This window comes from Vanessa atalanta, chromosome 26 (assembly GCF_905147765.1).
Source record: "Vanessa atalanta chromosome 26, ilVanAtal1.2, whole genome shotgun sequence".
In the NCBI taxonomy this organism is placed as follows: Eukaryota; Metazoa; Arthropoda; class Insecta; order Lepidoptera; family Nymphalidae; genus Vanessa; species Vanessa atalanta.
Genome location: NC_061896.1, coordinates 3,631,753 through 3,656,957, shown reverse-complemented (window position 1 = coordinate 3,656,957; position 25,205 = coordinate 3,631,753). Strand labels below are relative to the sequence as shown.

Below are 25,205 nucleotides of genomic sequence, written 5' to 3'. Positions count from 1 at the left end.
ATTTAAATCAGGTAGTACATCAGACCCCAACAACTATAGGCCCATCTCTGTACTACCAACTCTTAGCAAGATCTTTGAAAAGTTATTACTAAATCAAATGCTAGTACATTTTAACAATAACAAGTTGCTACACAAGAAACAATTTGGATTTACAAGGAGTCGCTCGACAACTGACGCTGGTGTTGAGCTCGTTAAAAATATTTACAGGGCCTGGGAGGAGTCACAGGATGCCTTAGGGATATTTTGTGATTTATCTAAGGCCTTTGATTGTGTGCAACACGAAACTTTGGTCAAGAGGTCAGCTACGTCATTATGGAATTAGGGACACTGCACTCAGTCTTCTGATTTCGTATCTGAGCAATCGCATTCAGAGGGTTGATATAAATGGAAAGAGATCTCCCGGGTCTCCAGTTACTGTGGGGGTCCCTCAAGGATCAATTCTTGGACCATTTCTCTTCCTTGTTTATATAAATGACCTGCCACATCTCCTAGGTGATAAACTCGAGATAGTATTGTTTGCTGATGATACTTCTTTAATTTTTAAAATAAAAAGACGTCTTTCGATATATGACGATGTGAACAATATACAAGTCTCTGAAATAGTAAATTGGTTTAGTGTTAATAATTTAATGTTAAATAGTAAAAAGACTAAATGTATTAAATTCACTACTACCAATGTAAGATGTGTCAAAGCGAGTGTACGTTTAAACGGGGAAGCATTAAATGTTTTAGAATCAACAGAGTTCCTTGGTATGACAATAGACTCTAAGCTCCAATGGGGCCCCCATATAAATAAATTGGCGAATAGACTTAGCTCTGCAGCCTATGCGGTATAAAAAATTAGACTTTTGACTGATGTGGATACGGCACGCCTTGTGTACTTCAGTTATTTCCATAGTATAATGTCGTATGGCATCCTACTCTGGGGTAATGCAGCTGACATTAATACTATTTTTGTACTGCAGAAGAGGGCTATTCGTGCAATTTATAACCTGGTCCCAAAAGATTCGTTAAGAGGTAAATTTAAAGAAATTAAAATAATGACTGTCGCTTCTCAATTTGTTTTTGATAATGTTATGTATGTACGCAAAAACATAAATGATTTTCCCAGAAATTGTGACGTACATTCTATTAACACTAGGAACAAGAATAAACTTGTTACTCCAAGTACCCGATTACACAGGGTTAGTAACTCTTTTTTGGGGCAATGTATACGTTTTTACAACAGGATCCCAGAAAACGTTCAAAATTATTCAATTATAAAATTCAAAAGAGTCGTTAAAGAGCGTTTGTGTGCTAAAGGATATTACAACACTAATGACTTTTTAGTTGACTGCACACCTTGGGAATGAAATGATCGCCTCCAGGCTGTTTCAAACAACTAAAATATACTTATCATTGTACCTACATGGAAAATGGTTAAAAAAAATAAAAAAAATATATCCCGCTGAGTTTCTTTCGCCGGTTCTTCTCAGGTCCGAGGTGCTAAATTCCGAACCGGTGGTAGATTTTTGACAATCAATAAGCAAGTGCAAACACTTCTATATTGAATAAAGATTTTTGACTTTTGACTTTATGTATCTCCGAAATGTTTTAGGAACTGAAAAAATAGTTTTAGTACCAATAGTTTGTTTACCCTCAATAATATATAAAATAAACACGTTTAAAATTGTAGTAAATAGCAAAACAACTCGAATTCAACTAATAAGAAATATAATTATGTATACTCTGTTTTAGAGCCATCGTTACAAACGTCAAAATTTAAGTCAATTTCTTGCGTCATGTTGAATTTACACAACGCGTTATTTTCGTGACTATTCCTTGGTTTTATCTTTACAATATAAAATAAATCACTAAAAATGTCGGAAGCAATAAATCAAAAAGCATACCTACAAAAATATTTAACCGGTCGATCAGCTGAAAAGAAGAAAAAGAAGAAAAAATCTGTGAAAGGAAAAGGGTAAAGTTTCTTGTTTATGTTTTATACATTCAGCATTATTATTTATTAACAATTTGATATAAAATTTGGGCTCAATAATCGTAGAAACTTAGTTTTCAGTTAAATTGCTAGCATTTTACAAAATGCTTAAATTAATAAGTAACCCATATCTGCCCAAGGGTCATGTTCGCCCCTCCTAAAAAAGAACACCTTTTAGACCACCTTTTAAACACCTTTAGCAATGGAAACTACAAAGTAGATTTACTGGCCTATTTTAAGTTCTATAATAAAATCATGTTTAAAAATGATTTTAGTTGATACCAATAAAGAAATCAGCACATTGTATACAATTTATAGGGTACATTAGTTATATATATGTTATAGCATTAAAAGCTATATTAATATAGTAATATTCGACTATTACAATTAATATAATAATTGAAATAGTTAAATTCAATAATCCACTGAGGGTTTTATGGTTGATATTACCTTAAAAACATTTTAAAAAAATTATCAAATTTGTGCACAGTAAAATTCTCTTCATTTTTCTATTAAGGAACAAGCTGACAAGCTGCACCAACCCAAAATAAAATTGAGTAAAGGGCTGGAGGATGATGAATGATGATCTTTTATTGAGGAACATTATCAAATGTGTTTAAAGATCTTATTTAAATTTGAATAGCTATAATTACTCATACATAACTTGTAGAGATACTCAACACTCAACAGATCAATAAAATAATTTCAAAGTTCTTTTAACTTAAATCATACGAGGGTGTAAAATTTTATGTGTATTTCTGTCTATCTTTCACTTGGCGGCAAGGCTTTGTGCAAGCCCATCTGGGTAGGTACCACCCACTCAACAGATATTCTACATTCTCATGACTTTGTGTGCGTTGTTTGAATTTAAGTTATTTGTATATTGTAACGAGATTTTATTTTAATTCTATATATAATTCTAAAATAAAAGTAGCCTAAGTTACTCCTTATTACATCCGCTTTCTGCCAGTGAAAGTCTCGTCGAAATTGGTTCAGCTGTTCCAGAGATTAGCCGGAACAAACAGACAGACAGACAAAAGTTGTAAAAAAAATTATTTTGGTATATGTACTTGTATACATACATATGCATTTAGTAAAAATGGGTTATTTTAATATTACAAACAGACAATCCGATTTTATTATATGTATAGATAATACTGATGCTATTTAATTTTCAGATTTAAAATAATTGATGATGACATAGATCTCACAAAGTTACGCACGCTAGGTGGTGACGAGTTGGACATATTGAATGAGGGTGAAGATGCACCCCAGGTAGTCGGAATCATTGACGAGAGACCCGAAGAGATCAGGAAGTTGGAGGATTTTAAAACAACTTCCAAATGGAGAGTCATTAACCAGGTAATTGTTTTTAATTTATCATAGTAATGATTTTGTTCATAACCTACAAAGTAATTATTACTTTGAAAATACAGAATAATATATAATATCTGACTATCCCAAGCATCTACTAGCAATTTAGAATGTTCTCACTTTTTCTAATCAGTTATTTAATGTAAATATTTGTTATTTCAAGCAAAGTAACACTCTGCTTTTGATGTTTCAATAGCCATTTTTTATCGTTCATACTAAGCCTATAATATGAACAATAATTGCAACAATAACTGCTATTGTTTGTTTTCATAACTTGTACACAGTATTGCTCATTTGTATTTTTTTTTTACACTTAATAACAATTAATTAAATTGATTCTTTAATTTCTATTACAGGATGATGGTTTTAATAGTAAATTACAAATTGAAGAAGTTAAACGTGATAATAAAGAAGTAGCGAAAGAAAATGAAATTGTATTCGGGAAAATGTACAGTGACTCAGAGGATGATAATAAGGGTGATTCCGATCCATCACCACCGAGAAAAAGCTCTGAAAAAAATGAGACGAAAATTTCTAAGAATAACCGAGACAGTGACAGTGATTTCAGTCCACCTCGAAGAAAAGATAAATCAAAAGATAAAAATTATGACTCAGATCCTTCGCCACCTAGAAATTCTAAGAAGACAGTACAAAATAATGATAGGAACCGTCGAAGAGATGAGGGAAGCCCTCAGAGAAGGAAACATACTTCAAATTGGATGAACAAAAACGATGACTCAGATGTATCGCCTCCACGAAAAAGACCCAAAGAAAAATCTTCTAAAGCAAATAGAGATTATGATACCCAATTATCTCCACCAAGAAAATCTAGCAGCAGTAAGATTAAAAGAGAAAGAAAACCATCCCGTTGGGGCGATTTTGATGATACACAAGAAAATAAATCAAGGCGATCTAACAGTCGTGAAACTTCTCCAAATAGAACTAACAACAGGTCTCGTTCACCAGACAAAAGCGAAAAAGACATACGCAAACAAAAATCCAATTCTGACACCTCATCACTCAAACCAAGAAGTAACGATTATGACTCAGATTTATCGCCTCCTCGGAAATCAAGACGTCAGTCACCAAAATCGCAGGATTCAGATGGCTCACCTAGAAGAAGAAAGAAGGAAGAAAATTATGAGAAATGTAAAAATAGTGAAAGAAAAAACTTTGATAAAAGAAGAGGGTCACCTAAGAATAAGAGATCAGATCAATTTCAGAGGCAAGATAGAAGGAAGGAGAGGACGAATGAAAGTGATTCCGATTTGTCACCGCCGAGAAGGGAAAGGAGCAAGAATCATAGTGGAAGAGATTACAGAAACGATGAGCCCCCACCATCGAATAAGAAAATGGAAAAAACTTTAGATGGCAAGAAAGCTGGCCTGCAAGATGCTGGTCAATTGAAAGAAGAGAACCAAGCATTTAGAAGACGAGAAGAAGAGGTATTTAAACACATGACAGACGAAATGTCTGGTAGAAATGCTAAAGCTGTGTCGAGGAAAAGTAAGTAAAAAGGATTTATTTAATTAATATTAGTTCTTATGTCCCTTGTAAATAAGGTGCTAACTTGCTCAAATAAGGTTACAATATAAAATATAGTCCAAAAAAGTCCTAAAAGCTATCTGGGACTAAATATATGCCAAATGCTTGTAGTGTTAAAAAATATGACCATGACTACAGATGGAGTTCAAATTAAAAATTATTCTGCAAAAGTATGATACTTTATTTTGGTGTGTATGTAATAAAAAGTTTAGTTTTTCATTATTTTACTTACCTAAAATTTATAAAATTAAATATATCATAAAAACAGCCACTGTTTTTATGATTTTACCATTTGATACCAAATTATTAATCATATAAAAAATTGTGATTTTAGAATTTAACAGCTCATAAGAATCTTATCATTTCAGGTAAAAGAGATACCTCCCAAGACAGACAGATGCAAAGGGAAAAAGCAGAGAGACAAAAGGAGTTAGACGAGAAATATAAAAAATGGAGTAAAGGGTATGATGAACTTATTTGTTGTTATCTGTACAAATTATAATTGTATAAAAATAATAGTAACAAAATTAGTACCTAGAAAACTATTTTATTGAAATTGTTCCATTATAATTCTAACTAAATACATTATCTTTGGTTAAATATTATTGTGTTTATACAATATTGACTCAAATAAGCTTAGCCATAGACAATTTTGATGATGATGTTGTCCTGATGTTCTGGTTTAATAATTTTTTTATAGCATAATATAGGTAGGTGGACATGCAAATGGGCCACCTGTTGGTAAAAATCACCAATGATTGCCCGTAGACATTGATACTGTAATAAATATTGACCATCCCTCACATAGACACTGCTCCACCAACCTTGGAAGCTAAAATATTATGTCCCTTGTGCCTAGATTCCAATGACTCGCTCACCCTTTAGACCGGACAACAAACATAGTATAGTATTACTGTTTGACGGTAGAATATCTGATGGTCTGATGAATGGGTGGTACCTACTCAAACAGCTTACACAAATCCCTACCAACGAGTTAATCAATCAAATCATACACATATGATCATGTCATCATATTCTGCTTTAATAGACTTTAAACATGTTAGGTACTGTTGGATCTGTATGTTTGAACATAAGTAGGTTATTACCAAGAACATATATATTTGATCATCAAAGACTTTACATGTGTGTGACTGTTGAGATTCTTCACGTTATAATCTACCACCAGATACCAATACTGTGTATAATGGCTGTGTTCCAGTTTTGAAGCCAGTGTACTTTTTGGCACAAGACGTTAGATTCCATGGTTTTGTGCATATTAATGGTCTAAGAAATGGTTACTGTTTCATAGAATTATTGATTTGTTACAATCAGGTTGCTGAAATATTAAAAAACATCTATACACATAACATTTAGTTTTACGCTTAAATGGGTTAGTTACCTAAACCTTATCTTACTCACTACAAATTTTAACTATTTAGGATTAAACAAATCGAAGACCAGCAAGCAGCGGTCCAAGACTTCATACACGAAGCGTCCAAGCCGCTCGCTCGGTACAAAGACGACCGTGACCTTGAAGGTCAGTTGCGAGACGTCGAGCGAGCCGGAGATCCAATGCTGAAGTACATACGAGAGAAAAAGAGGGAGAGAGGGGAGTTGGGACCTGGTGAGAGTTTATAACTACTAGTATTATTCGTCTGTAGTCGAACATTTTCCATTAGTGTCGCAGCAAACGAGCCACAGGCATATCCGGACTCGCCGCACATAATTGACGCCAGTGGCCGCCACGCGCTACTATCGGCGAGTCCATATAAAATGCATGAAGATTACAGGAAATATGCCTGTGGCGGCGTTTTGCGGTTGTGGCCGGTGGCTCGTGTGAGGCAACCCTATAGCTTCTGCCCGATTTCGGCCTCAGCGGCTATCTTTAAGAGAGACTAGCCATTTGCGCACATATATAGTACACAAAACAAGTGAATGCACATATTCTTTTATGGTCAATTCTAACCTCCCATAATCTGATGGAACAGCAAATCTCACACCAGCGACGAGTTCAGACGTAAGAGCTTTTCAGGCCTTACATGTTTTGGTCAATTACTGAGAATGTCTCTACAGATAAACCCAATAGGTTATTATTGACCTGATCTGAAAAAAAACTTGGATTTTGGTTTGCGATCCTATAAGCTAGCGAAAAGTCCAATGAGCCAGTTTAAACATATAGTCGGTATTTAAACTATAATTTTTGTTTTTTTTTTTTCAGAAAAACCAACATATAAAGGCAATTTTCCGCCAAATCGTTTTAATATACGACCAGGATACAGGTGGGATGGTGTCGATCGTTCTAATGGTTATGAAAAGAAATACTTTGATCAGCAAAGCAAGAGAAAGGCTCAAGAGGAAGAAGTCTACAAATGGAGTACGGAAGACTTGTAAATAAATTAAATATGTTTGTAAATAATTTTTTACGAACCAAATTGAAATCTGATATTAAACTATTTTACTTTATCTGTGCATTTTAATAACTTATCCTGTCTGGCAAAACATCATAAAAACTTTTTCCTTAACTAGATTTCCACTGTGAACAAAAACTCAACAATTTTGCGCCATAATTTAATTAAATTATATTTAATTAGTAGTAAACCAAATTCTTTGTCACTAAATTACACGACGATCAGGAAACGGCGACGGTCATCATCAAACGAATAGGTAGGTCAGCGTGCAAACGTCGCAAACATTTTCCAAAAATAAGTATCCTAGTCCCACCTTATTGAAGACGCTTTTTAAAAAAAGAAAATTTTTGTTCAATACAAATGTCACCGTAAAAGATCTATGTTCCCATGTTAAATCTGCACTGGCTTTTTTTTGATATTGGCATCTTTATGTTGCTAGTTCTTAAAAATATTTTTGGTCAATTATTATACCCCCTATCTTTATTCGTTTTTGAAAAGTAAGAGTTACATTCCCTAACTTCAATATTATTTTTCTACGAAACTATGCGACAAAGCGATATAAAAGCTACTTATTTTGGTTTAGTTTTTTTTCTTTTCTCCACGTTTTTCAACAAACATATTGCCATAAAAATCAACACTTGAGTGTAACAGTTTAGTAACTTTAGTAGAATAAGTTACAAACTCTTTCCTTAGAAATGTTTACCCGGTGACACGTTCACGAAAGTTTACTATTATTTAGGATTAATACATGAGTTAATCTGACAAATTTGTACACAAATAAATTTGATGTGTCTAGCAAAGATGCAGATAGCAATAATAGCATAGGTGGGTGAATCTACAAAATTTATTATTTTTGATCAAAATTTGTGGATTCTCGAAAATCTGCGTGCATAGATCTGATTTTTTGGCAGTAATATTAGGCATGTCCGGGTTATATTATTTGTATTAGATTATCTCCAAATAAACCAAAATTTAATAAGATATTACAATCTTTCTAAAAATTATCATTGAGTATAATGACGTAATGGCAGAATAATGATTTTATACAATATAAAAATGACGATGTATTGAGGGCAATGACATTTTTTGTAAATTGTAGGTTTTATATTTCGTTCTTTATAAATAAAAAACCAAAGTAATTATAAATTAGCATAAATCAACTTATAAAAGTTTATAAACTTTTGACTGCTTATTTATTCAGATCTTTTGCACTAATTTAGTGATACACAACTGATTCTATTGAAAACATACACAATGTACTTTTAGACTGTAGATTACTATTATTTCCTGTATAAGCTAAGCTTTTTATATCTTCTAAATTAAATTTATGTTTTGGTTCGAATATATAATAATAATGATTAATCACAATAATTAAGTCAAAAAGCTTATAAATCACAGATATTTTGTAAAATTATACTTAATATATTATATATTTTTAATATTGTGAACAACAATTATAATAAAACGTAACAATACTTTTTTTTTAAGTTACGAGCCTCGTTTTGATTCAGATTTTAACGATCATTAAATGAGAAAACTTATTTCTGTTGATGAACAGATATTTCTGCTCATGAATTTAGATAAGAATTAAATTTTAACCGAAATTTGGTTCATAGTTTGATGGTAAAATGAGATTGTTTTCGTGAATGGTTAAAACTTCAGAAGGTGTCGCTGTGCGGGTTTCATTTAGTCTCTTATGTTTTAAAATATCAAGAGTCGTGACAGCAGGTTCAAAGGAAGTAGAAGGAGCATTTTCTTTTTGTAAATCAATTATATCATCTATAAAGCCAAGATGTTTTCCATGAACACAAATTTCGGAAACGTCACAATCAAAACAACTCATTTTGCGAACAGCCGTTCTAGATGCAGATTTCTCCCAAAGAACTTGATACACGGAAAATGTGCCCCTGAATGGTTTTAATTGTTTTGGAAATAAACTGTCTCTAAATAAGATTTCTTCTTTGTCTACTTTTTTAACAATAACGTTTAAATTGTCATTATCTGTATATTTTGTAATCAATGTGTGAAATTGCTCATAAGTACCTACATCTTTTCCAAAAGCAACCATTCGATCCGCAGTTCTTTTAAGAGTTGCTCCAACCCCATCAGGAGCACCTTTTCCGTGTCCTGCTTCTGAATAATTCCATGTTATTCTTTTAAGTTGTGAGAAGTCTTTACACAGTTGAGTAATCAAAAAAAAAATGTACTTGTTTCTATATTGTGAAGATGGCGAGTCTGACAAAAAATGGATGGTATCAATAAAGGGGTTCAGATTGATTGACTCTTCTAACAAAGGTATCAAATGGGCCCACACGGCTGCAGCATCATGACGTAAACAATCACTTATTGTGCACATCGATTTCGGAGTAATTTGTCCTGTACTAAAGCTATGAGTGTATATAACAGCTATGTGTAAAGACAACTGTTGCCTGCTGGCCCCAAAATGGAATGACTGTACTTCCGATCCGTACTTCAAGGAATAATTTTCCGAAAAATCTATGTGTATACAAGCTTCATGTATATTTAGGTTTTCTTTCAAATTCTTAATTGCGTTGTACTGACTTACAATTTTGACGGTATGATCACAAAATTTCTCTAAATCATTTTCAAATTTTATGATAACATCTGAAGTACTTAAGATAATTTTGTTGTTTTTTGTTATTGTTTGTTTTTTCTTTCTTCCATTTGTAAGAATAACTTCTTTAGTTTCTCTTTTCCATTCATAAAAGGTACATACAGAGTTGTTGGCATCCAAGTAATATTCAAGACAATTCAATTTGCAAGCATCACAGTATCTTTTCAAACAGGCGATATTTCTCAAATCACAGCAAAGTTTAGAGAGGACCTGATCATATGTTTTTTCACGTATTATTGATGCTTTATGCAAAGCTTCAATCAAAAATTTCATGTTTTCATGAATTTGACATTCGCAAGTCTCTCTATTAGATTTTTTAGGAAAGGTAACCCAAAAAGGCCGCAGTTTACAGAAAAACGAATAACTTACTCTAATCTTCGTCTCAATTAAAAAATTCTGGTGCAAGTCTTTTAATGGTAAACATAGGCACCGTTTTTGCATCTGGACCTTATTTTTTGTTACATATTGTTTCTTACCTGCACAGAGAACGCTATTCGCATCTTGCAAGTAAAAGTTTTTGATAGTCTCAATTACAGAGCGTTTATTGCTTTTGTAGCTACTAATTTCTATTTCGTTGCTGTTATTTGAAATTATACCACTTATACTTGCATCTGTTTCTGAACCAAAGTACTCAATTTTATTCATCTGTCGGGCTTCTTTGAGTAACTTCTGCAGTCTTTGTATCTTTTTAGCTTGTATCTTATCTTTTTTCTTATAAGTTGCAACGAGCCTTAAAAGCATTTTTCTTTTCTTAAATTCTTCATATTTTGTTTTTTTTACTGCTGCTTGAACTACTGCACTATTTACTTGTAAAGGATCTTCTTGATTAACGAAATTTGTTTCTGAAAAATTACTGGCATCTTGAATATTGTCAACTGCTTTTATTTGAACTGCTTCGAATATTGATTTTCTACCTTCCTTTTTTCTTTGCCTATACCTGCAACCAAAAATATAACGATTTATAGGTCTAAATATAATTGTGACAATTTAAAAAAATACTCTCTTTCTCTGTTTTTTATCAAATAAAACAGAAATATATTTAAATTAATATATGAATAGGATAAGTTACAAATTATAAATACCTCTTAGAATTTTCCTTCCACTTCTTGCGTTGCTCTTTAATGGAACGAGGGCTTTTTTCTGTGTTTTTTTCCACTTTCTTTTTTAAGTATTTCTGTCTCCTTTTTTCTTTATCTAAGGCTAACAATTGAGGGTCATTTTTTACTTCTGCGTACCGTCGCCTTTGGCATAATCTTTGTTTAGCTAGTCTTTCTTCTTTAGCTTTTTTGGATTTAGGTGGCATCTTCAAATTCGTAACTTTTTTTAAATTAGGAGTTAACACTTAATACTATTTCACTAAACTTCTTTGCAAATTAAAAAAAAAAAACAATCTCAAGTCTCTCTCTTCACGTAATTTAAAATTTACTTATAACCTGAAATAACAAGCAACAGATTTATTTTGATCTACAACAAAAACTTCTTCATATTGCTATACGAATGACGAACATGTCTTAAAAGTCTACATTAGTCTTCCTGTCTGATTCTAAGTGTAGAACTTAGGATCAAACTGGAAGAAAGCTTTTTTTTTAATATTTCCTATCTTGCCTACACATGCGCGACAGTCATGCACTTTATAAATTTCATGTGGTGAAATTATACCTAAAAAAAAACTTTTTTTATTTTGGGATGGATTCCATAAACCATTTCATCTGTTAATTCTTTAAATACAAAACAACTTCCCGTGACTTGTAATGACGTTTGGTTAAAATTATTAATATATAATACTTGAGCTCCAATATAATATTAATTATTCGATTCCAGGAACCCCACCATAAAACAAATGTTATTAACTTATTACTTTATTTCGCTATCAATTAACTACTTTCTGTCATCGTTCTCAACATTAATCATTATCCATTACACACGTAGTCATTTTTCTCAACGTGTATCATTATCCTCATAGTTCGTTTTCAGGACAATGACGTTGAGAAAAATGACAAAATCGAAAAATTCATGTCTAAACATGTTTTGTGCAAGTGGTATTTCAAAAAAACTTATATGGCCTTATGTTAACACTAATCTTTCATACTTTTTCTTAAAATTGATAAATTAAGAACAGTTTATTACGAATATGTCAAGGAAAATCTAAATGACTATTGAAATGAAAAAAATTGTAGAATGACTTTCAAAGGCTCACCTGAAGAACACAAGAGCGTGTATCTTCTCTGGAGTGCGTCGGTTGAATGAGGTGTGGGGTAGTCAATTTGATTTGCCAAAAGTTTCCCCCGCTCCCGTCACTAACTCAACTTAATATTAAAAACAAACACTGTTTTGACCAATGACGAAAAATGTATGAACATTTTTTAAATTCAGTTTTTTAATTTATTTTCTATGAGTGTATAGGAAATTATCTTAAAAATGTAAAGATTTCTTAATTATAATTATCTTAGTAATTTTACTTTAGCTTGATATAGTCGCAATTTTTCATACGATTCAAAAATAAGACCAAATTTGCCAAAGTACCACGAAGAAAACTAGCAATTTTAATTGTTTTTTTCATATTATATTTTTTGTTACTATTTTAGGTCAATCGTGACTAAATAACCTTATTTGTTGTTCAGTTAACTATTAAGAGCAATTTTTTATTTTGAAATACATCCAGGTGTTCTCGAGTAATTTTGAAAAACATAAATTTTCAGGCTCTCAAATATTGACCCAGGTATTATTTTTAATTGTAAGCATTTTTTCTGTATAAGTTTATCGTGTACAGTATAGTATACTAATAATAATTTTAAAGTCCTGGGACAACGCTACTCTACAATAATACAAATAATTTTATAAAATTGTTTTATTTATGAAACCTTAACATTCGGCTATAACAGGTAAAAAATATTTAGTCTAATATGCTACATATTTTCTAGACGATTCGATATTATTGCGTTAAGAATTTAACAACCAATTTGTACCAAGTACGATGAACATTACTCCTGTTAATTATAAAAAAAATAAAGATCAAAATAAAAATAACACAATTAATATAAGTATTTATTTAAATAAAAAGCGAAAAACACATTACATGTTAATGAGAATATTCAGTCTAGCTGTTGACACACAGTGTATAAAATTGTTGCAAATATATTTATATTAAATAATAGGACACCAGTAAATAAAATAAAAATTAATAGTACTATTAAAAGGAAATTATATAATCTTCAATGATGTTTTTAAAATCAGCGCTTGAAGAGCTTGAAGCGCTTAAGTCCGGTTACTATGTTCAAGAAGCAATTCCATCGAATAAAAACTAATGGTGGATTATGAAATCGTATCGAATATATATTAACGTTAAAACTTATCCGAACCTACTCCTACGGTTCGTTACTACAAACTCAAAAATTATTGTTGCTGATGTAAAATAATCTTTTTTTTTTTAATATGGTAGCCCAGCACTTTATATTTAAAATGATTCGTTTTTTTACAGATAGTAGTCTAATTGAAGACATTTTTTTTTTATTAAAACAAATTAATTCATATAATATCAATAATTTACTTATGCTCATTATACATAGACCACGGGCAGTTTAATAAATTGACTGCCCGCCGAGACCAGTAACAAGCCAATGGTACATACTGAATTACTCCTCGTCGATAAAACCACTATCCGTAAGCATAACGAACCGTTACTAAGATATATTAACCGGACATTAATATGAATGAATAACCTAATTTTCAAAATCGATTTTTCATACCTAACGTATGCGTTTGACAGATCTTTCACTAATACAGACAAATCGACACCTACAATTTATACTACGCTAACTCGAATTTCAGTGAAAATCGTTTTTCTGTGTCAAGTTGCTTAAAATATGTTATTTTATATTTATTAATAAAATCGTGAAGAAATATACAAAATTAACGAAGTTACCAATTTATACAACGCTAACTAAAGGCAATTTTTTAAATTAACCGATTTATATTACGCTAACAATTATTAACGGAGTGTGAGCACACTATCGAGTTAGCGTAGTATAAATTGTTGGTGTCGAAATATCATCGGAGAGTACCAGAGCGCAGGAGTAACGAGCATAGTGCAGTCATGTCACAAGCACCGTCTTTATATCATACTTGCCAACTTGCTAAGCATGTTGTGTAATTTCGACATAACCTCGTCAAATATTACAAATAATTACGTAACATGTTTTGTGAACAATATTGCACGGTTCAAAAATGTTAGTATATATTATTATGTATTTTATTTTTAATGATATATTTTTTATATTTAACTATCGGTAATTTTTATTATTAAGGAATTATCGATATACCTTTAGTACTACTCATTGAAAGTGTAATTTTTTTTAATCATCGATTTGTTCAAAATGAACGCAATTTATAAATATTGATGTTCCGATCACCGATTTCAGCCAAAGGGCTTCAGGCACTGGGTGTATTGCAATACTTTAGTACATACAGTCGCACTCTCTATTGAACATGAGCGGAGAGTTCAAACGCAGGACAATCGGCTTTACGTGCTCACCGAACACTGAACAGTTACAACATTTTGACAGAAAAACCATTTTATTTTTTTATTGGCCAACGTAGGGTTTGAACCCAAGAGATCTACGGCCTTACTAGCCACAAGACAAACGAGGCAGTCATTTTAAATATATAACATCTAAATATTTAAATAGATAGTCTATTGGCTTATTGGTTATTTTAAAGCAATGTGTTATCATTAAATCTATTTATAAGGGTCCTGACACACTGTTTATCATTGCACAAATTTAACTACACATACGTTGACATATAAACTTGAAGAGGAGACAAGGGGAAAAAATAAAGGCTTTTCGAAATTTGGTATAGAGGGGAATCACCGCACATTAAGAATAAATATGGTCATATACGTGATTGAAGTCAAACAAAACTTATTAATATTTCTTCCAACTGCCTTGGCGAAGTCACGACGGTTAGTGCTAGTTTAAAAAAAAGTTAAACTGAGTTTATTAAATATTAAAACATAAAGTGAAATTAACAAACCAGGCAACAGCTATCGATAGTTAAATAAATAAGTCGGTTACAACACTAGTCAAATTCGATAGAAAATTGAGAAATATGTAGCACTTTTAAATACATCTATTACTAAATGATAGAACAAACAAACTGCACGGCTTTTTTCAACTACTCAGTTTCTATCATCATTCCAAAAATGTATGTAGGTAGTTTCGACTCGCATACAATGTATAAAATATCGACAGTTACTATTGGAATACTAGCGGTTATAGTCAGAGTAAAGAAGTACTACCGGTGGGTCAACGGACACGTCTAGGCGGGTCAAGCTGTCGTATAGGGTTGAACAAATCTAAATGTACGAGAAACCTCATTGTGTGAACTATAATAAAAAGATTCATATGTACTTAAATATTCTTTACATTATACTCCTGGTACTGGTAACAATGGTACCAATAAACCAAAACGGAAGAGACAAAATAAAAATTAATTAATTCATGTGACATCCCTACGGCAATGACTATAAGCGGCATTTCGCACGACTTCAAAGGTCTGTGTTAGATATATCGAAACAAATCTGAAATCGGATGTCGTCGGATTATCAGATGTCATCGACTTGACGGTTTCATCGCATCTAAAAAAACTATGAATTACTAATAATTAATAATTCAACTATTAATAATTGTTTTTCTGGTACGTCAAAGCATTCAATGCACGATAAAATTAAACTCATATCCCTATCTCTCTTCAACTTTACAATAAAACATCTGTGAGAAAGAGAAGAAGCGAATGTTAAGCCGATTTCGATATCACATTCGTTTTATCTCTTTCTCACATATCGTACAATGTAAAGTTAGACAAAGACAGGACGACGTCTGAAATCGGGTGTCAACACCGATATTTTACCCACTGATAGTTTTCCTTTACGCTGTGATAATAGTATGTAAATTGTTGTATGTCACTGTGTTCAAATCTAGTTGTTAATTGTGTGGTTTTAGAATTTAGGTTATAAAATTTGAGTAAATGTTAGCGTCTTCCCCGGTAGCCACCTCTGCGGTTGTCGCGGTCATCGTGCTCGTTCTGGTAGCGTTGATTGCTGTGGTAGCCTTTATTGTAACCCCCACCTGCAGGACAAATATATCGTTAGGAATACGGATAAAAGGGGGCCAAACTTTTTTTTGTATTAAGTATGTGCATGGAAATGATCTCACGGTAAATGGCACCGTACATAGACATCAGTACTGTAAATATTAACCATTCTTTACATTTTCAATAAGTAATGATAATTTTGTCTTAATAATCTGGTTTAACCTTTTTTTTTCATTTCTAAATATAAGCATGAGCACAGGAAAAGAGCCACCTGACGGTGAGTGGTCACCACTACCTGTACACATGGACACTGTAAGAAATATTAATCATTCCTCACATAGCCAATGCGCCACCAACTTTGGTCACAAGGATGTTATGTCCCTTGTGCCTGTATACTCTATTCCAACCAAAACAGGAAATAAGCCAAAATAAACAACATTTGACGGCAAATTGACCAGATATCATTGATCGAGAGCTTGATTGATCAATTATATTCACTACTGATTTGCGTTTAGAACGTCCACGAAACTGTTGTCGGAATTTTGGAAATAAATTAAAGTGGAAGTAATTAGTTAAGCACAATGATGTTGTATTATAAATAAAGATATATTAATCATAAACCCTTAGTAGGGCACAATATAGCTGAGTTATTAGCAAATCGCATGAAATACGTACATCTAAGGTTTGTTTATCTTTTTTCCTAATTCACATCACAACAATACAAAGTATTGTTGTTTAATAGTAAAATATCTGATGAGTGGGTTGTACATAACCTGACAGGATAGCACAAATTCCTACCAACAAGAAAGTGATTCAACATAAGTATATAATTAGCTCACCTTGAGTCGAATAACCTTGATTATAACCCCCACTACTGTCATAACCTTGATTGTAGTTCTGATTAAAGCCATGCCCCTGGTTGTAACCGCGGTTTTGGTTGCCCTGATCGTAATCCTGATAGTTGTTCTGCTGCTGGTAGCCTTGGTTGTAACCTCCGGGAGGCACTTCGTACGTTTGGTAGTTTCGTTGGTTCTGGTTCATTCCGGGACTCGTTTGAGGTCTGTACAAAATGAAATAAACGAAATACGACCACTGATAAGTGTCAATTCAATAACAAAATTGTTTATTTGTGTGTTTGTTTATCTCAGCTATATTATTACAAGGTCAGAATAAAGGTAATGTATTTTACCTCTGATCAACAGATTGGTTATAACCTCCTTGAACACGCCCTCCCCGACCGCCCCCTCGGGGCGTTCCTCCGCGCTGCTGGCCGTCACCACCACGACCGCCACCGCGCCCCCCACCACGACCTCTATCTCCACCGGGTCCACCACGACCCCTCTCTCCGCCGGCCCCTCCGCCCATTCCACCGCCGCCTCCACGACCGCCACGCTGGGAAATTCAAACACGTACATTAAGTTTTATTTTAAAGGCAAAAGATATATATAAGTACTTCCTGTAGTGGCTCCAGTAATTATTATGACAGATTCTTGAATCTGGGTCTATATTCATAAAAGAATATAGACCCAGTTTCCAAATATAAAAAAACACAAAAAAAGTAACGATTACTTTACAATCATTTGCATACAGCTGTAAATTCTTAAGTCTCAAGTACATATAAAATTAACAACAAAAAAAAATCACCACTGGCCCTGCATCAGCTAAAAATTATTATTTCATGATTAGTGAATAAGTATATTTATTTAAAAATTTAATTTTTAATATAAAAAGACGTAATATTCTATAGTTGTTGTATCATTAATAAAAGAAAGTATTATTTCGACCACAGGAGATACTTATTACAGTAATAAATTGATTCAATTTCGTCTAATAAGAAATAGCGTAAATTAAAGTTACCTGTGGAGCGGCAGACCGCTGTTGCCAGGAAGGCATTTCAGGTGGAGGAGGCTGTTGTTCATTGGGACGACCTCCTCTATCAGGAACCTAAAAGTATAAAGATATTTAATTACATTTACATATTATCGGACACTATTTGATGACGCTGAAAAAAGCTATTTATTCGTTTACTTCACATAAAAGGTATCCCCCTCTGGAATTCGGGGGCTTGTAGAACTCGTCGTCGCCGAGTGCGTGAAAATACTAAAAACTTAGCAGTATCCACACCGTCTCTTCGGGGGCATTACAGTATCGCTACCGTGTCTCCCCGACGGTTGGCCCACCTGCGATGCGTAATTGGCTAACAAAATAATTCTGACCAATCAAAACAAAGATATTATAAATCAACTCTTAGATTTGCCTATAAGCATTCGAGTTTCTTATTGTCTTAAGCCACCTGGAATTTTCACAATGATCTGATTCGTTAGACTATCTTATGACATATTCATTTCTGCCATAGTACCGTCAACATCGTCATAGTTTTATAATAAAAATTTAATTCTGTTTAATTTTTTGAAAAATTTGAATAAAACTTACCCTTCCTATAAGTACTTTGTTGACATCACTCATTGTATTCTTTCTCACGCTCGCACTCGACGTTTTCTCAACTTGTAACAGTGCTGTTCTTGCCGCAAGGAAGTCGGAGAACTTAACATCGGGTTTAACTTTTAAATTTTCTCTCTTCGGTCTGTATGTTGACTGGATGTTGTCTTTCTTTGATTTGAGACGATCAGACCACTGAAATTGTATATAATGGTTTACAATTTTTATGTTCTTTTATGACAATAGCCTAAGTAAAATAGCTTATAAAAAAGCATTTTTGTAAAACGGTTTTTTTTTTACAATGTACGTTGGCCGACGGGCAAATGAGCCAACTGATGGTAAGTGGTCACCACCGCCTATAGACATTGGCGCTGTAGGAAATATCTTTCCTAACATTGCTAATGCACCACCAACCTTTGGAACTAAGATGTGCCTGTTACACTGGCTCACATTCAAAACCGGAACACGTATTGCTGTTTGGCGGTATAATATCTATTGATAGGTGGTACCGAGCTAGACGGGTTTGTAGAAGGCCCTACCACCAAGTAGATAAGATATATTTCACTTATGAATGTTAATATCAAAATTTATTGCGTAGCGATCCAATGGCAGGACTAAAATTAAATAAATAACTTCGGACTAGAATCATGTCAAGCACAATGAAGTTTCGTGAGAAAAAAAATTGAAAGTGTAGTTTCTAATATAGGGGAAGTTTTAATGGAACTGGTCATCGTCGTTAGAATGTACAAGTCAACGTCAAAATCTTTTATTCGATATAAAAGTAAACTTGCTTATTGGTAGTCAAAAAAATTCCACCAGCTCGGAAATAATCACCTCGGACCTGATGAGATCCGACGAAAGAAACTCAATGGGTTTTTCTTTTTTTTGTGATCATATTTTAAAATGTGATCATGTTTTCAAATCAAAATATACTTTATTCAAGTAGGCTTTTACAAGCACCTTTGAATCGACATCAAACACTCTATTTAAAGTAAACCTGTTCGGAATGTAGATTCTACCGAGAAGAACTGGCAAGAAACTCAGTAGTTACTCTTTTTCAAACATCTAAAAATACAGTCGTGTTAGTTTAATACAATTATATATGTATGTCATGTGTCCTGCCTGGAAGTATGCACCAAGCTTATAATCTGATTTGTATACCTCACGTCCTCTTGCCATTGGAATGTACAATAGAAATAATTACCTCAAAACTTTGTATAGTGCATTCTAATCTTGTAATAAGAGTTTCTCTCCTCAATCTGTACTCTTCGTACATTTCTTTGAACGATGTCTCTAATTGTTTCCAATCCTTGTCCGGTATCGACTTATTGTATAACGGCTTACCTACTAGTTGGTCACCTAAAATAATTGTAATTTAAATAATTAATAATAGTCTAAGATTTGTTTTATCTATATTAAAACTGATGTCGTTCGTTCGGTCAGAGCGGCCATATTAAAAGGAAAATAGAAGGCATTCTATTACTTGAGTAGTGTTAGTGCACACACACAAACACTCTCTATCCATCGCGACTGAGAACTGAACCTTCTCAGTGGAGGATGTTTATGTGCTTTATAAGTGACGGCAGTGCAAACAGTTCCAAGTTTCAAACTCCGGGCAACGGACAAAGAAATTCTTGACAGAAAAACAAAATGCTTGATGACCATAGATTTCTACCCAGGATCTCTAAATCAGTAGCTTTTGAGCTGGTCATTAGACCAACGAAGCAAACAGGTTTTCTTTATATGTATGTATAAGACTACAAAAACATCACTCAGAACCGTTTACAATGGTATTTAGTAATTAAATTATATTAAATTAGAATATGAATGACATACCCTCTTTCTGTATGGTGTCCTTTAATTTTGCTTCTAACTTCGAAAATAATATCTCTGGTGTTATATTTGGAGGGGGCTTGTTGAATTTCAATGTAATTAATATATCTTTTAAATCCTTGGCAGTTGGAGATTCTTGCTAAAGACAAATACATCAAACTATAACAAATATTAGCCAAACCAGCACAGCATCGCCCACATGTAAATCAATTTGAGATCAATATTTCAAGAACTCGATAGAACTCTTTATCAACAATTTTACCCCTTAAAGGGTAGAAAAAAGTAGCTTAAGTTTGGTTCAGTTCACTTAAAAATATGTATATATTTTAAACTTTCTCTTGCATGATGTAATAACACTTAGACACATAATCACATTACAAAAATAATAAATACTATGCATTTTTTTGCTATCTCTACTATCTAACTGGTTTGATATAATACCAAGGTCACAACTAACAATTTTTCTACTTTTTTATTTCAGCAGAACAACAACAAAAGCAAGGGTACTAAACTTTATACTCTTTGCTCTTTCATAAATTATATAACATTAATAATAGCAAAAGTATTATGCTCCATAATGTGATCTTCCCTGGATAGCAGACCTTCCCGTGAGACAGACAATCTACTTAAATTCAATAAAAGGTATAATACCATAACAATTTCCATTCCAGAACTAGGCTTATCCTTCTGACCGTCCACACTTATCATTCTAGCTGCCATCAGTTCTGATATTAAATAGTCTAGGAGTAGAATTTTATCCTCTTTACTCTGAAGACGGGAAGACATGTGACCTGTAAAATTAGAAAAATGAAACTGTGAAAAGGTATCATGTTTTTGTCATCACTGTTTATAAAATACTCAATAAAATCCACACGCTATGGGAATATAATGGAACTTTGTTAAAGTATATCGAAAACAACATTTCTCATATAAAGGAAAGTATTTATTACTAAGCCAATATAAATAGAACCAATAGAAGATGCAGCACATTTCGGAGAAAATTATAGTTAACATTATTATATAAGTATCTGCATTTTCTAGTTTGATTTGCTTTTAATTTAGGCTGTTTCAAATTTCATGTCCTTGTAAAATCTATACTGAAGACTGAAGAGCACCTTAATTAACAGTTCTATATCTTAGTAAGATCTCTAATTTATAAATATATATTGTATTTCATACCTGTTACCAATTTCTTGTATGGACAACCAAGTTCCTTTAGAAATGAGCTCAATTCAAGTAAGAAAGAACTTGATTCATCCGTATTGTTCATCATATTAACTGTCTCTTCTAGTTTACATAGTTTCTTGAGCTCTTCAGCTAAAATGTGAACCAGCTTAGTATATTCAAGCGACTTGGCTCCCCCATCGAGGGCTTTGGAGAATGCAATTTCTTCTGAGAGTGGACCTTCATAGCTGAAATAGGAAAAATAATTAAGTAAACAGGTGAATGATAATTTAAATTTTTTTCTTAACATCAATTCAAGTTCTGCATTTATAATATACTAGTTGTTCAATGGTTAAGTATAAAAAAGTAATTTCGTTGAGTGGTTTGACTGTGAAAGGATATAGCATAGACAGACAGACAGGAAAAGAGAACCACTTTGGAATTTATAATATTAGTATAGACAATATAGTGAGATTTTACTATGTAAGATGAATAACAATGTCTCTTTAGGCAAATTACTATTTATGGCTTTTTCAGCTCACTAGAATTTTGCAGCCTATTTGATGTAAAAATATACATAGCTATACCCTATTCTAATGGAAGTAGGAAAGAAAGATAAACAAACTTTAGATTTACGCATATCATGCGATTCGCTAATAGCTCAGCTATATTGTACACTACTAAGAATTTATGATTAACAAATCTTTATTTACAATACAACACTATTGCACTTAACTACTTATTTCCATTTTAATTTTACTTCCAAAATTCCAATAACAGTTTTGTCTATGTTTAAATCGCCATTTTTTCACATATCCATAGTGAATATCATAGATTAATCAAGCTATCAACCAATGATATCACGTCAATTTGCTGTCAAATGTTGTTTAATTGGCTTTTCTGCCTGTTATTTTGGAATTATTGGATTATAGAAATAGAGCATATATATCCATATCCTTTTAAAAAACCTATAAATATCATAATAAATTTAGTGTACATTCAAGATTTATTAATTGTTTGATGTGTACATTTATATATAAATTAATCTAGTTTGATGAATTGATAGCATTACTTTCATTATCTTGTTCTGATAAAAATGATAAATGCAGTAGAATTACAGCTATTAGCCACTTATATCCATAAACTATATACAGCCTGTTCCAACCAGAAGAGCAGTAAAGAACTTTAACATTGAAATTAAGGCAATAGCATTGGTTGATATCTTGGATAGTCTATGGTATTCATTATGGATCTAAAAGAAGGGGTTTTGAATGTTAGATTGGAACTTTGAAAGTTAAATTAAAGTGGACTTAGAAGAAAGTACTTAAGTGAAATTGTGTTGTAATATAAAGTATATATATTAATCCATATTTATCAGAGCCATCAACTTATTTCCCAGAAAATGCTTGGGAGATACAACTTGCTAACAATGTTACTAAAACCTGTTTTATTAAGTAAGCTACAAAGAAAAAATGAAATGAAAATAAACCTTAAATATGTCAGTTAAATTTGTGGTTTAAGGTTTACTATTAATCACATTATAAACTCACATTAAAAAAACAAACATACATATAAATTGCTTTTAAAATTGGATCTGTGTTCATATATTTAGAGATTTTGCTGGCACATGTAAATTTCATAATGCCATGTCACATTCTTGCCTTGAGATCTATTGATTTTTTACACTATCTTAAGATATTCTACATACTACCTAACACGATAAATATACTTAATATTAAATATGTAAAATTAAGCATATTGTAATGCGTCTTTTAATATCGAATTTATCAGTGAAAACAGAATACCAATATTATTTCACGACTTGCATGATTACGCCATATTTATTTATATTGTTTGTTGATAACAAAGTAATTTAATTATTTGGTAACAAGCGATATAAAAATCCTTATTGGGTAATTTATGTTACCAGTTGGCTTAAGTATATTTCAAATAGGTAGACCGGCAGCCAGTCTTTAGTGACATTTAGTGAATTAAATAACCTATAAAAGTTGATTATTTATGTGTATTTTAGTTACAATAAGCCTTTTATCAGACAGGACGTTTAAATTAATCCCAAAACAGCTATAAAATTTGTTATAATTACTAGAAATATTAACCTTATGTTTCACTTACCCCAAATCATTGAGTGAGTCTAAGATGTCGTTTTCCATGATTATTCAATTGTTATTGCTTGTTACAGAATAAAACTAAGCTTAGTAGACTAGAAAAACTATTTTAATAATAAATGTAAATCTCACTAAATTTTCTTAGATGGACTAAATTTATATAAATTTTAGTCAGCGAACTGCGGAACAGCGACTATTGACGAGTGACAGCGGTCGACACTCGACATTTCTTCGGAGTACTACGGGGCGGGCCATATTTCAATGTAATTATAACCTTATATATATGACTTTAAGGTTCATTCTGTTTAACAGAATATCATGAACAAGTAGGGAAGTATTACCAACATTTATAAAAAAATATGTTTCTTTTATTTTTGGCTGTTGGTACTCATGTTACAAGACACATGTAGCTATATAAAATCACTTTGGGCAACTTATATATTTCATGAAACTGTTGGTTCAGACGCCCCTTTCAGAGAAGCGCTTTTGTTTTTAGCGGCCTTTTTGGTTACAGTTATTTGTAATAGTAAGCAAGATATTAAATATACTGCTGAAAACGAAAGTGGAAATAATGATTCATTCGGTAATAAGAATGCTTTTGACAGAAGAGGATTTCATCGTAGTTTTGGCAACACTAAATTTAGGGATTACCCCAAATCATTTTTCGTTTGTATTTCCCTTCTAATTAATATTATCGTAACTGAGTTGACTTCCATAAGTTAGAAAAAGTGTGAATTTTATTTGTTAGTCAAAGTCAAAGTCAAAAATCTTTATTCAATATAGAAGTGTTTGCACTTGCTTATTGATTGTCAAAAATCTACCACCGGTTCGGAATTTAGCACCTCGGACCTGAGAAGAACCGGCGAAAGAAACTCAGCGGGATATATTTTTTTTATTTTATTGTTAGTCAGGATCAACCAATAATAATTATTTGATGTAGACGTACTTACCATTCTAAGTTATAAGTGACCATGGTTCATGTCTTAATGCACTACAGGTGTCAATCTAATGACAGGAATTTTAAAAGAAACAGTAATTTATATATATTTTACAAGCAAAAGTGTCGGCAGACATTATTTGCCATGACGTATTGTATACTAAAACAAAATAGATCTTATTTTTATAAATAGATATATTGAATGGTGAGCCGAGATGGCCCAGTGGCTAGAACGCGTGCATCTTAACCGATGATTTCGGGTTCAAACCCAGGCAGGCACCACTGAAATTTCATGTGCTTAATTTGTGTTTATAATTCATCTCGTGCTCGGCGGTGAAGGAAAACATCGTGAGGAAACCTGCATGTGTCTAATTTCAACGAAATTCTGCCACATATGTATTCCGCCAACCCGCATTGGAGCAGCGTGGTGGAAAATGCTCCAAACCTTCTCCTCAAAGGGAGAGGAGGCCTTTATCCCAGCAGTGGGACATTTACGGGCTGCTTATGCTAATGATATATTGAAAAGACTAAGAAGTAAGAGTGTCGATGGTAGTAGGACGGCCATCTTGGATTGTCATTATCTTTTTTCTTTTGTAGTAGATTCAGTGATTTATGTGTGTTTGTGTATATGATATATTATAGAATCAATATTTATGACTATTGTGAATTCATCTAT

General features: G+C 32.5%; 2 protein-coding genes across 3 annotated transcripts; one reads left to right on the top strand and one right to left on the bottom strand.

Annotated features, from left to right (window-relative positions):
* Positions 1–1,779: 1,779 nt before the first annotated feature.
* Positions 1,780–7,360, top strand: LOC125073948 (BUD13 homolog). Its single transcript, XM_047685067.1, has 6 exons — positions 1,780–1,960; positions 3,157–3,340; positions 3,709–4,858; positions 5,266–5,359; positions 6,337–6,521; positions 7,116–7,360. Exons 1-6 carry the CDS (start codon positions 1,860–1,862, stop codon positions 7,286–7,288), a joined length of 1,887 nt encoding a protein of 628 aa, XP_047541023.1. The 5' UTR covers positions 1,780–1,859; the 3' UTR covers positions 7,289–7,360.
* A 6,709-nt stretch (positions 7,361–14,069) lies between these two features.
* Positions 14,070–23,798, bottom strand: LOC125073909 (protein FAM98A-like). Of its 2 annotated transcripts, none has more exons than XM_047685011.1 (10): positions 23,600–23,798; positions 21,482–21,714; positions 20,954–21,093; positions 20,306–20,441; positions 19,674–19,828; positions 18,464–18,664; positions 17,888–17,974; positions 17,220–17,422; positions 16,870–17,090; positions 14,070–16,068 (listed from the first exon to the last, which is right to left on the bottom strand). In XM_047685011.1, the coding sequence occupies exons 1-10, from the start codon at positions 23,635–23,637 to the stop codon at positions 15,968–15,970; spliced, it is 1,515 nt and encodes a 504-aa protein (XP_047540967.1). In that variant the 5' UTR covers positions 23,638–23,798; the 3' UTR covers positions 14,070–15,967. The 2 variants fall into 2 exon arrangements, with proteins under 2 accessions (XP_047540967.1, XP_047540968.1); XM_047685012.1 differs by having other exon boundaries at positions 14,070–16,065.
* Positions 23,799–25,205: the final 1,407 nt, after the last annotated feature.

Coding starts and splice junctions, on each gene's coding strand:
- LOC125073948 (XM_047685067.1), top strand. CDS start 1,860: ATGTCGGAAGCAATAAATCAAAAAGCATACCTACAAAAATATTTAACC. Junction 4,859..5,265: donor TAAAGCTGTGTCGAGGAAAA/GTAAGTAAAAAG, acceptor TTATCATTTCAG/GTAAAAGAGATACCTCCCAA. Junction 6,522..7,115: donor GAGAGGGGAGTTGGGACCTG/GTGAGAGTTTAT, acceptor TTTTTTTTTCAG/AAAAACCAACATATAAAGGC.
- LOC125073909 (XM_047685011.1), bottom strand. CDS start 23,637: ATGGAAAACGACATCTTAGACTCACTCAATGATTTGGG. Junction 21,094..21,481: donor ATACAAGAAATTGGTAACAG/GTATGAAATACA, acceptor CTAATTTTACAG/GTCACATGTCTTCCCGTCTT. Junction 16,069..16,869: donor TCAAGGTTATTCGACTCAAG/GTGAGCTAATTA, acceptor ATATTTGTCCTG/CAGGTGGGGGTTACAATAAA.